At 38.1% G+C, this 12,410-nt stretch overlaps 2 protein-coding genes across 3 annotated transcripts in view; one reads left to right on the forward strand and one right to left on the reverse strand.

Annotated features, from left to right (window-relative positions):
- Positions 1–564: 564 nt before the first annotated feature.
- sigmar1 (sigma non-opioid intracellular receptor 1) lies at positions 565–3,567 on the reverse strand. Of its 2 annotated transcripts, XM_017700186.2 has the most exons (4): positions 3,236–3,567; positions 2,586–2,786; positions 2,262–2,354; positions 565–1,239 (listed from the first exon to the last, which is right to left on the reverse strand). In XM_017700186.2, exons 1-4 carry the CDS (start codon positions 3,378–3,380, stop codon positions 1,010–1,012), a joined length of 669 nt encoding a protein of 222 aa, XP_017555675.1. In that variant the 5' UTR covers positions 3,381–3,567; the 3' UTR covers positions 565–1,009. The 2 variants fall into 2 exon arrangements, with proteins under 2 accessions (XP_017555675.1, XP_037403555.1); XM_037547658.1 differs by lacking the exon at positions 3,236–3,567 and having other exon boundaries at positions 2,633–2,684.
- Positions 3,568–3,721: 154 nt separating this feature from the next.
- galt (galactose-1-phosphate uridylyltransferase) overlaps positions 3,722–12,410 on the forward strand; it is a 124,077-nt gene continuing 115,388 nt past the window's right edge. The window contains exons 1-3 of the mRNA XM_017700219.2: positions 3,722–4,115; positions 5,191–5,360; positions 7,770–7,894. Coding sequence (XP_017555708.1) covers positions 4,079–4,115; positions 5,191–5,360; positions 7,770–7,894 — 332 coding nt within the window. The 5' untranslated portion in view covers positions 3,722–4,078. The remainder of the gene's footprint in view (positions 4,116–5,190; positions 5,361–7,769; positions 7,895–12,410) is intronic.

A 12,410-nucleotide genomic window follows, 5' to 3' on the forward strand; every position in this document is an offset into this window, starting at 1 on the left:
CACTTGTCACCCCTTCCCTATCCCTCTGGTCCTGGGGAATCCTTCATAATTAAATGATTGTGTTAACAAAGTCAATGAGAGTGTTTAATGCTAAGTGCTCCTTTCAGGAAATATTTAATCAGTTAGATTTGTTCACAGTGGTGGTGATAGGAACCAGACGTCCAAAGCACTTTTATCCTCTAAAAAGTTCCCTCACACAAAGTTATGAAATGATTATTCATATATAATGAGAATACACTGCTTAACTTTTGTTTTACAATAGTTTTGAGAAAGTTTTTAAAACATTGTTAATGTTCCTTCATTGAGTGGCATGGAGGGTGTTGTAAGGCAAAATATTCTCCAACGGTTTGCCAATATTTTGTCATTATCAACATTATATGTAAAATCTCAGAAGACTTGTGCAAGTTCATTGGTGGCTGATAAATGAAATGGTTACTGCTTCTAGTTTGTATAATGAATCAAAAAGTTTTCCTACAATTAAGCATTTCACATCAAATGACTGAAATGTCACAAACAGCTAAATACACCATCTCTACCTCAACACACAAGCAAGTCACAGAGCAGAAGAGTACAAATTAAAGGTTTATTCTGGAGAAAGGCTGGACAGAAAGAACACGAATGATTCAACCAACACTGTTTTGACAGGATTTCCCAGGCAACATCAAAGAACAGTTGATAATCATACAAGCTGTTAATATTCATAGTCTTAGCTGACAGTGAGGGTTTCTAAGACATGAAACCGTTCTATTACCTCATACCTCATTCAATGTTGACATTATTTCAAATGTGCAAGACTAGTTAACCGGTTTTACTTCAGGATAATCAATTGCTTTGTGATTTATTCCACATAACCTCTAATAAATAGGAGAAGAGTCCTACTTTTAGAAGGTTAACAGTAAGTGCTTTGCAGAAAATCCAGTCTGTTGTCAGTTCGTAGCTGTCCATCATAAAAGGCTGTTACATGACAACATTAGGAATTCCAGTACAGCACTGGGGAACAAAGTGGTCTTCAGAAGAACCCAGCTTCAGTCAGGAAGGTGTTGGCCTCCAGCAGCATACCCTTGACGTAGACACGGACTGTGTAGTATAGTGTTAAAAAGTCCTGCGTGCTGAAGACTGTGTCTGCTAGAGCAAAGCCCAGCGTGGATGGAATGAACCCTCTGCCGTACTCCACCATCCAAGTCCCTGCAGTCCACTGCACTGAGGTAGCTTCTCCCACTGTGTGCACTATTGTGTCACCTGCCAAAACAGAAAAAAAACACCACACAACTCTTCAAGCTCATGTTCCCTGAAAGTTGTACATCTTGAGAACAATTAGAAGCAATAAGTAAAAGTGCTTACTGTATATTTTGTATATTCACATTACTACTCATCAACAACTAAACGTGCCACTAACATGACTGAGAAGTCCGAAAGCAACGTAGTTTGGCTAACCATGACAGCAGAGTTCTCAAAAAGATCTCAATGTTGCTTTGATAAGCCAACATGTTTCCGCATCATCTACTGAGATGAAAACAACTGCCTCTTATCTCAAGTTAAACTGTCAGCTCGAACATTAGCTCATGTACTGATTTAACCCCCAATGGCAAAAAAATTCCATTCGCTTTTGAGTGACTGATACAGTTTGTTTCAAATTGTGTTCAAAGCAAATCATGTGTTTTAATGTACTCCTCAGTCTGCTTCTTTTGTGCTACTGAATTGTTGTACAGCCTTGTTGGATAGATGACTGACAAAGGAGTGTTACAGCAATTCTCAAGGATTCTCTGTAGTAGTCAACAGCACCCAAAGAAGTTAATTGTGTGATCTTTCTTGGTTCCATGTCAACTACATAAGTTTGTTCTATAGGATAACATCTTCCTCTCCTGCCTAACTAAACATAGCATGTTTCGCTTTACATAGGGGAGCGTCAACTACTTATGTAGGCTTAGTCATGTGTAAACTTCTGCACATGCAAGTTTAAGCCTAATATGTACATTTTTGACAGTCAACTTTTTCTGTTACACCAGTGACAGTGGGCAATGCCCCACCAACCAATCATCATGTCCCACTAGACCCAGAACTTTTACATACTTTGAAATTAGCAAGTGGCAAAAACAATCAAAGCAAAACAAAACTCTGTTCTTGCGTCCATTTCTTTGTACTGAGCGCTGTCGCTCTGTGGTTTTAGATGCTCAACTCATTTCTAAACCAATTCCTAATAATAACAGAATATGGCAGCTGTTTGTGGTGCTGATAGAAAAAATACAACATAATTGCTATACCTGGGTAGTATGTCTCACTTTTAGTGGTTCCCTCTTTCCACTGCCTGAAGGTCCCAGAAATGACAGTGTCTGATATTTCTGCCCAATAACGCCCTGAGGAAAAGAAAGACAATAAGGAAGCGTTTGTATTTTTAAACGGAGATTAGAACAATCCTGATTGCTCTGAAATTTCAGAGCCATTTAGCTCTTAATGAAAATTTGCTGTAAAAAGCATTTGTCTGATGGAAGCAATCAACTCCAAAGATTGTGCTACTGCAAGGTGATCAAGGCCTGCTTCAGGCACACGAGTTATCTGATCTAAATCTAACCGACTGAGCGAGTCACCTGAGTGTCCGCTCGTGTCCACGGCAGTTCCAAAGAGCAGTACATACTCCGTGAGGGAGGCGTGGAGCAGGCACATGGAGCCCATCCAGCCCCCTGCATTCACAAACACCCATTGCAGGTCCTCATCAGGCAGGATGTGGCCAGGGTACCGTTTCCGCAACTCCACCACCACTTTAGAGAAGGCCTGCTCATGATCCTGACCTATGGGGCGAGAGAGGAGGAGAAAACTGGCTTATTAGACAAAGAGAATAAGGAAATATTCAAGTTTTAGCACATAAAAAGCCTAATGAGTTTACCTATTATCATAAATAAATGCCCAGCCAAGCAATCAGAATACTCAGTTTGTCAGATGAAGTTCAGCCTCAAAGATAAATATTCCCTCTCTCACACCTGCCAGGTTGTCAGGCTATAGATCATACGGATCAGCTTGCTCGCTAGCACTTCATTCAGCCAAGAGATGTTATGCCACGTTATATTGGTCTAACGTTAGTTTACTACTGAGTTATCAACATGCAAAGTAGCTGAAGACCTCTGCAGCCTCAACAGCCAACCAATCAACTGACCCTAGCTAAATGTTACCTAAAATGAGAGACACTGCACAGTAAGACTTGTAATCAAAGTACAGCACAGTAATGAACGCATGACATTACCTGCGTACTGTTTAGCCAATCTGGCCACATCCTCTTTTGTGAAGACGTATCGTTTATTGGCCATCCAGTATTGCAAGTACTGGATTAGTAAGACCAGCACCCCAACAAACACCACGAGTTTCAGAAATTTTGTAGTGAGAGACATTGTAATTCCGACAGTTTACGTACAACGCAACATTAAACAAGCTAGCACGAACGGCACGTACGACCACCACAATTTAAACGCCAAAAGACGCCTGGCACACTTTCATTCATCCGGACGAAAGCACTTGATACAAACGGCTAGCTAAGCTAGCGCGCCACACTAGTGGGTGATCTCTGTTGACGCGCAGTGACGTGAGCTCTGGCATATATTTTGACCAATCATCGCGCCAGTCTGATCGCCCTCAGCCAATGAAACGTGGCAAAATATCCACCAGGAAGGGCGCGATGCGACGGAGCAGTTGTGAACGTCAGCACGGTGCTTAAAGACGCATATGTTCAAAATATCTATATTTAATCCAGGCGACTTTCTTATAGCAGGTGAAAAGTAATCAGGAGCACAGATACTATTCAGTTTTATTTGAAAATTACAATTTTATTATTACTAGTGTGGGACGAAATAGATAGTTTTGTGCTGCGCTTTTCAACGCAAGAGCGTGGCCTCAGGCTGACGGGCAGCCCCAGCAGCGGCGGCTGACGAAGAGGCGGCAGCTCTTTTATTTATTGCAGTCTCTAAGCACACTTTGGAAGAATTACCTGAGCTGACGGCACCATTATTCATTCAGGACAAGTGGCTAGTGGCACTGTGGGCTCTCTTTACTCTCGAGTAATTTTAGAGGATACTGTGAGCACTAGTGAAGCATGGAGAGTGAAAACAAACCGAACTTCGACCCCCGAGGTAAATAAAGCGCTGTCGTCTCTGCCTTTTGTCGTTTTAGCAGACAGTTGCAAGGATATATGGTAACATTGAATTGAACAGCCTCGTAATACACGCCAGCTGATACTGCGGTGTGTCTCACGCTGCTAACCCGTGACAGGTCTCCTGAGCACGGTTCTGCATTTCAGCTAAGCCATAATAGCCCCAATATTTAGAGCTCCAGTAGTGCCCAATTGCAGCGTTTTGGCATCGAACAGCAGCAGCAGGAGCATTTAACTTGTTGAAAGTTTTCAGACATCAAGCTCTGATGCTGTTATCAGCGGAGTGGGTAACCTAGAATGTCTAAAACCACACTCAAGTAAATCTGCTGTTCCTTCAATGAAGTAGTGGTAGTAGATGTAGCTACCAAGCTAACTTTAGTGAAAAAATCCCTGAAGAACTGCAGTAGCACTGCTTAGTACAACCAGCATCCATCAGCAGTAAAAATAAATAAATAAATAAAAAAAAATATAATGTTATATACCCAAAATGAAATAGTAAATTCACAGATGCCTCCGGTCTTCTGTGTGTGTGTGTGTGTGTATATGTGTGTGTATATATATATATATATATATATATATATATATAAATATATATATATATATATATATATAAAACAGTTGAAGGTCATAAAATGTATATTTTTACCATATGATTTATAAAAGTTGATGCCTAAAGATCAAGTTGAAAAAGTCATTGTGTATATTAAACTAAATCAGAGCCCACTTTCCTAAAACCACTTTAGGGTTAAGATCATCATCAGAACTGATGGTGTTCACTGCGATCATCTTCATACGTCTTAAGATGCTTTCAGGACAGCCAGCCCAAAATGGTCCATCAGTCAAAAACAACTAGCCGTTATGCGCTGGAAATGACATTGTTTTTCCTTTCTTATCAGGTAACTTGTTAAAAAGCTCTGTATTTTGCAGCAGCCCTGTGGCATGAAAACACCCAATGAAGTAAAACCTGTGTCTATAAAACCTGTATGGAAGTATCGAAGCTGCTCACCATCCATTCATCCTTAACACCTCAGCTATTTGTTGCCTTGTTGTGTCAGATCACCAGCATCTGCGCTACAACCCTCTGCGAGACTCCTGGGTGCTGGTCTCAGCTCATCGAATGAAGCGACCTTGGAAAGGACAGGTGGAGAAGCCTTCTGAAGACAGTGTCCCCCGACACGACCCAAATAACCCCCTCTGTCCTGCGAGCACCAGGGCTAATGGCGAGGTCAGATGCTTACATCTCTCATCAAACACTACTGCAGTCCTCTGATGTTATAGAGTTTATATTGTTTAGCGTTTTTGTAAATACATGTTTTACTGTCTTTTTTTATGCTTTTAACCATATTCATATCTTACTACTGCCTCAGTTGCTTTAACAGTTATTTGGCTTGTGTGCTTTGTGTACAGAAAAGCTTCGTGTGCATAGCTCATTGCGTTTTATTGTTCTGTTTATTATAGTGGTTAGTAGCCATTCTTACCTGCTCTGTAACACTGTAAACACAATCGTATAGTTTGTAATATGCTGAAAAATATAATTGGGTTTGTATTTTTATTCCTTCTATTTTTTTGACATTGCCTATTGCATTTTTGGTCACATAGTTAATTCAGACCTTTTTGCATAAAAAGATGTACAGTAACCTTTTATTTATTGAATTTGTAGTCAAAATGACCATTAAATACATGTTATCTGTTTTCATGCATCAGGCAAAAGCCTGCATATGTATTTAACAAATGAAAAAAAAAGCCTCCAACGCCACGTATAATATCAAATCTTTCAGTGTTTAATTTGTTCACTCTTTACTTTTGTTGCTTGCTGCTACTTTAACTTTTCCATCCTTCCAATATTAAACCCAGCCAGTTACAGCTGTGTCCTCCCAGCAGAGTTTCCCAAAGATCTTAACTGACATTATGCTCCCCTTCAACATTCACACAAACAACTACCTAAACTCACCTTAGCTGCCTTCAAATGTCGTTATGTTCTGCATGTAAAATGGCTAAAGGAAATCTTTTCGAGGGCGTAATCCACTTGCGTAAAGAAGAGGAAAGTCAGCGAAAAAGAAGTCAAAAACAGACGTTTTTTTGTTACAGAAGTTACTTAAAGCTTTTATTTTTGAGCTCCACTCTTGCTTCAGATCTGAAAATAACCCACAGACATTGCTGTCCAGCCTTCCACTGTGAGAAGACAACTGTGTGCTATGAGTCTGAAAGGATCTGGCTGGTAAGAAGCTCTTACTGAGAAAAGAAAATAGGTTTTGCATGAGAGCCTCAGAACTAAATATCTATAATGTGGAGGGATGAGTCTACAATGGTGATTGGGGTTATGCTGAACATGAGAAGCAGAAAATACAACCAACGTCTAAGACTGAACTTTGGAGGTGTGAAAAGATATTCCTGCAAATTTCTTTGAAAAACTGAAAGCAAGTCTCCTGAAAAGAATGGAAGCTGTAATAAAAATAAAATTGAGACACAATAAGTCCTGAAAAATGATATATTTAGTTGTTGAGGCTTCTGTGTCATTTTTTAATAAACGTTTTCTGCTTTTTTTCTGATGCTGAAAAAAATGAGAAACTGTAAATACCTTAAATGACAGGGTGGTCTCTGACTTTTTCACAGTGTTATATTGTCTACATGTAGTGCATCTTTGAATAAAGGGCAGAACTCCAAAAGGCAAATGGTCTGAGCTACAAATGTTTACCTTTTTTCCCAGCAGTATTACATGATCAATGTTAAATCATCTGTCAGTAAACATTTGTGGCTTTGTTTTCCTTTGTTGTGTATGTTTTCTAGCACAGTCTGTTGTCGCTGGGTTATCGAGGCCTGCTGTACATCTGTGCTAAACAACTCAGGGCTGTACATTAACTAATGCATTACCTCTATCTTTCTCCAGGACGATGTTTCTGTGTAGAGCTCAGCTTTCAGTGTACTTGTTTGGTAGATTGCTTGGGGTCCATATTATCATTATTATATAAAGATTCAACTGCCCCCCCCCCATTGTAGTCTGTATCTGTAGATCGTGATGCTGAGCAGCTTTAAAACTATTTGCAACTTGAGCAAATTTCTGCATCTCCTTCTGAGACAGAAAGACTAGCCATGGGCATTGTGGGTGCTTTTTTAGTACTCAGGTAAAAAACCCGCTCACTGAGGGAACTGATTATACCGTCTTTTCTGACTAAGCAAAAGAAATGATGATTTCTCTTTTCCTTTCCTCACCCTCTCCATCTGTCTTTGTGATTTGCACAGCTATGAATAATTCCTGGCTTTGCTGCTGTTTTTTTTTATTATTATTTAAATATATATATATATATATATATATATATATATATATATATATATATATATATATATATATATATATATATATATTTTTTTTTTTTAATATTCCCCTACATGTGATGAATGTCCTTGGCTTGCTCTTTGCTCGTGCTCACCATTTAATAGTTGATCAAGGAAGTTGGTGAATAACATTAAGAAAATTCTAAGTAAAAACTAAATTTTGAGTGAATTTAATAATGGATGCCTAAAATATATGCGGATTCACTTTTGAGGGAAACGCAGTCAAATGTGACTGTAAATGTAGGAGAGATTAGATAAAAAGTTCAGCACAGTCTGATGGTTTTTCTTGATCCTTTTTCAGGTGAATCCTGAGTATGACAGCACTTTCCTCTTTGAGAACGATTTCCCTGCACTACAGCCAGATGCTCCAGACCCAGGTTCAGATCATCACCCACTGTTCCGGACCAAAGCTGCAAGAGGAGTTTGGTAAGCAGAAGAACCCTAGGTTCATTATTACGTCCCTATCCAATCTAATTCAATACATTAAAACCCTACTGTACACAGTATCCCTCATTCAACAAGAAGAGCACAGATTTGACTCTGTATCTGACCCTGAATGAATAATGAATAATGAATAATGAATTGGCTTCAAAAGCATTAGCCTGTCAGTAACTCACTCACATATAACTTACACAAAGCACATCCTAATTCATGCAGATGTTTCAATAAGGAGTCAATCAGATAATAGTGTTTAGCAGCTCCTGAGACAGGGGCTCTTCTTGTGGTGGAGTTTGAAGTGGTGCAGTGAGTGCTGCTCCCCTGCTAACCATACTTTTATAGTGTTAAAATTACAATGACTAGAAAGAATAAAATGTAAAATAAACAAAGCGTCTCATTTGTCTTTTTAGAGGTGTAGAATGATGTGATTGTCTAGTGTGATTATATCCTAAAAAAGCACATTTAAACAGTTTATTATTGCAGTGTATGAGATGCTTCTGCACTAGATGTGTTTTGTATATTTTATTTTTTGGGTGGTGACGGTGATATAAAAAGCAGATGATTATAGATGATTATGTATGGATAATGAACTGCACATCAAGCATTTTGGCAGGTTGCTGTATGACTACACTTAAATTTGCATGCACTCCTACCAGATGTGAGTTTGCTCATACAGATGCACCAAAGATCAAATTCATGAATTACAAAACTGTAGATGAAATTTGAATGCCTGTGTTTTATGTTCAGATTTGACCATCTGCAATTTTCATGAATAAGGAGCAAAAAATCCAGTACAAATTTTCATCTTAAATATGCATTAGATTTGAAGAAATTAACGTGTAGAAAAGAAAGCAGTGGGTGCCCCCTGGAACTTTAAATTTCAGTTAGCCTACTCTGTACTAAGTACTTTAATGCAAAGTTCCTCTTAGGATTAACTTAATCTTGTCATTTACTGCCAGCACTACGTTGTCATGACTCCTTCTGTCATACAGACATGTCTTCATTAATGAACACAAGAATATGCAATCTCAGCTTGCCTTGAAACTTTATATGTATTTCACTTTGAGTCAGAAACAGATAGATGTCTCAAACTTTATTATTATTATTATTATTATTATTATAATTATTATAATTAAACATTTTTTCACAACATACAATAGGCATCACAACATTTTGACACAAAGCACCGATAATGCTATGTTTGGAAAATGCAATAATTTTTTCACATTTTACATATTCCACTACACTAAATCCTTTTCAACAGGACTAATTATGTTCTCTTTTTAATGAAACATGTATTTGGTAAGTGTTCTTTAAGTACTGGCAATATTTCCAAATATGATCGGAGAGATGATGATGAAATTTTGTTGTATTGTCCATTTCTAGAAACAGCCATGATAAAAATAAAATGTTAGCCATATATCTACATTATGTTTTCACTGTCTGAGAATATGCTATAACATTTGGATTAAGTTATTTGATAACTCCAGTGTTTGGCTGTTATCTTGCCTTTATGTTCAGCAAAATGACACAATGGCTGGCATAAAATAATATTTCAAAAAGTAATTCCAAAAAACAAACAAACAAAAAAAACAAGCCTAGCATATCATATCAAATAAACAGGGCTGTTCTTACTTCATGCTTAAAATGTGCGCTGTTCGGCTGTATCATCCACACAGAAGTCAGATTCAGCAGGTCAGTGTTGACATATTTCATGTTTCAGAAACCCTTTCAATTTCCTTCCTATTCTGTACACCCAGACAAAGTGAACAGCTTACATGTATCAGATGCAGGGAGGTGCCAGTTTATTAGGTACTTATTAGGTTGCAATTATACTATTGTGCCTTATACTTGTACAGGTACACTTACAGTATAAGAGTACTTTGTAGGAAAGCAGTTACTGACTGTAGCCCATCTGTCACTGCACACCCCCAACCCTGTCCCATCCTATTCATCAATGAGAAAGAACCACCATAGGACCACTGCTGACCAGATATCAATCATATAGGCCCTGGGGCAATCTCAGACCAACAGCGGTGACACTGACATGGCTGATATGGCACAACTCGATATGCATCGCAATATTTGTTGTTGTTTTTTTTTTTTAAGTTTTCCAAGTTGGAACAGAGAGGATGCACCTGTATTGCCACATAAAAATGCAATAAAAAACTGTGAACACAATAATATAAAAACATTTCGCACAGTGTGCTGAACTTAATCCTATTAAACAAGACTAATATGTTCTCTTTTTAAAGAGATGCACAGTTCCTCAGTGTTCTTTACCGAAATCCAGATCTGAAAAGTACATTGTTGTATATTGTGGGGTAATTTATCATGATACAAAAAAAGGATAAAAAAATAAATATTGCCCATCCCTTGTGGCAAGGTAGGGTATGTGGCACTGGTACAATTGTATCAGGCTTAACAGGGCTGCTGGAGTATTTAATCATTAATTGCAAACCTATGAGGTACACCTCCGTGTACATATTTGATAAAATGGCCACTTGAAGAAGGTACACAGTAGTAGACTCATTAATCAATGTATAACAGAAGTGCCTGCTCTGCTCTGAGCTAATTTTCCATCATACTTTAATATTGGGATTTGTCTGCTTGTGTTTTGTTTCTGAGCAATGACAGGTCATGTAGGATAATCTGTAGGTGGTATTCCAGGGCCATTTGGGAAGTTGTACATGCATCGTTAGGCCTGACATATAGCAACAACACAAATGACATCACTGACTGTTAGGGCTTCTCATGCTTGGAGCAAAGGAGTGCGTTCTGCATTGTGTCTTAGAAGCTGTAGCCCTACTGTATCATACGTAGTTTCTAAGGCATATGGTGAAGGTCTGCTGTTGATGGGAGAAATAAGACCCTGGATCAGCTTCTTTCCTGGCAGATACTTTGTAAACACAGGCTTTCAAGGAGAATGAGCTCCCTTACAGCCAGCTGCACACCCAGGCCCTGTGTGAGTAAACTCGTCCACTCTGCTTGTTAGTGACCAGTGCTGGAACTGCTTACAGCATTGGAACAGGCTCTCCAGAGAGGGTGCTAGTGGAGGAGAAAGAGAGAGGTTAAATGATTTTGTGTTTGAACTTGGCAGTGGCAATGGATGATAAATCAATATGGGGGAGCTGCAGGGTCACGGTTTATATCAGCACTGGTGTAGTTCCTTAATGAGCTGGAACACGTTGTGTGTAGTTTATTTATGTGAATCAGTTGACCTAAGGTCCTTATAGGGCTGTCAAAGTTACTCGATTAAACTTATTATTAAAACTTCAATGAAAATGTGCCTTCTCAATGAATTGACAGTGTTATTTTAAATAAAATATTGTAAGAAACATGGCCTGATGCACACCTTCATTTATATATTTTTTTCGATGAATTATTTTAAAAGACTTTGAAATGCTATGCATTGGACATTATTAATTACATCATTTTTATTTTGCAACTAAGCAATTAATGTAGATTACTATACAATAATATAATAGATAATGACAGCCCTCGTTCATAGTGTACATATTATTGTGTTGCTGCTAATGAGGTATGGTGAAGACTTCTGCTTTGTTAGGAATCTTACCTTTCACTATTGGAAACACTGAATTTAGGGAAATTATGCATGGTTAAGAACATGTCATACTCTAGTCCTCATGGGTCAAAACACTACAGACTTCAGCACATTGCCTTATTAAACACACAACCTGATTCAGTTTGTTATGCCTGGTTTAAAAAAAAAAAAACAAGATTTAGTTTAAATTAGCCAGGCCTCCCAGGTTGTGTGGCATATAATTTAATTTAAACTTTTAGCTTTTTAAAGATATGTTTTTCCTTGCTTTTAAAGTTCAGTCTTAGTTTTTTTTCTGCTTCTAGCAATACAAGTAATCCCAATTACAAACTTAGGCTCATTAGTTCATGAAACCTGAAACCTTACTCTACATCTCAGATCCCCAGTTTTGATATTTTAGTACAAAATTTCTTTTTTTTAATCTACTTTTTTCTTGGTGAGGGATTCTTGTCAGCTACACATCCTTTCAGACTCATAGTGTTGAGTTGTCTTCTCACAGTGGAAGGTTGGATAGGAACACCTGTGAATTTTTCCATATATTATGTAAGAGTGGAGTGTGTTTTTCCTCCTCTCTCTGAAAGATGAAAGCTTTAAGTGCTGTTTATCTGATGGAGACTGTTTTGGTGGTGTAGCAGGTCTTGCGCCATTGGGAATGGGACCCAGTCACATTTTCAGTTTCTTGTAAAAACTACAAATAATTTTCAATCAAAATGTATATCTAATATCGGAAATGTCTACTAAAAACTTTATAATTTGTAGTCAGTGGCTGTTATTATTGGAAGTTAAATGAATGAAGATGCTTTGTGACTGTTGCACTGTAGTGGATGTACATAAATCTCACTGACATGTGAAAACTTTAAATTGCCAACATAATGGAATGTGTTGCGTTGTACAGAGTGAAGCTTTAATAGAAACGTTAGGCAAAAGTAAAGCCTTAGCACA

The sequence above is a fragment of the Pygocentrus nattereri genome, chromosome 18 (genome assembly GCF_015220715.1).
Source record: "Pygocentrus nattereri isolate fPygNat1 chromosome 18, fPygNat1.pri, whole genome shotgun sequence".
NCBI classification, from domain to species: domain Eukaryota; kingdom Metazoa; phylum Chordata; class Actinopteri; order Characiformes; family Serrasalmidae; genus Pygocentrus; species Pygocentrus nattereri.

What these genes read in the sequence shown, in the direction of transcription:
- sigmar1 (XM_017700186.2), bottom strand. Translation starts at nt 3,380, where the DNA reads ATGTCTCTCACTACAAAATTTCTGAAACTCGTGGTGTTTGTTGGGGTG. An exon ending in GGACACGAGCGGACACTCAG is followed by an intron (nt 2,355 to 2,585) that starts GTGACTCGCTCA and finishes TCTTTTCCTCAG; the next exon opens with GGCGTTATTGGGCAGAAATA. An exon ending in AAGTGAGACATACTACCCAG is followed by an intron (nt 1,240 to 2,261) that starts GTATAGCAATTA and finishes CTGTTTTGGCAG; the next exon opens with GTGACACAATAGTGCACACA.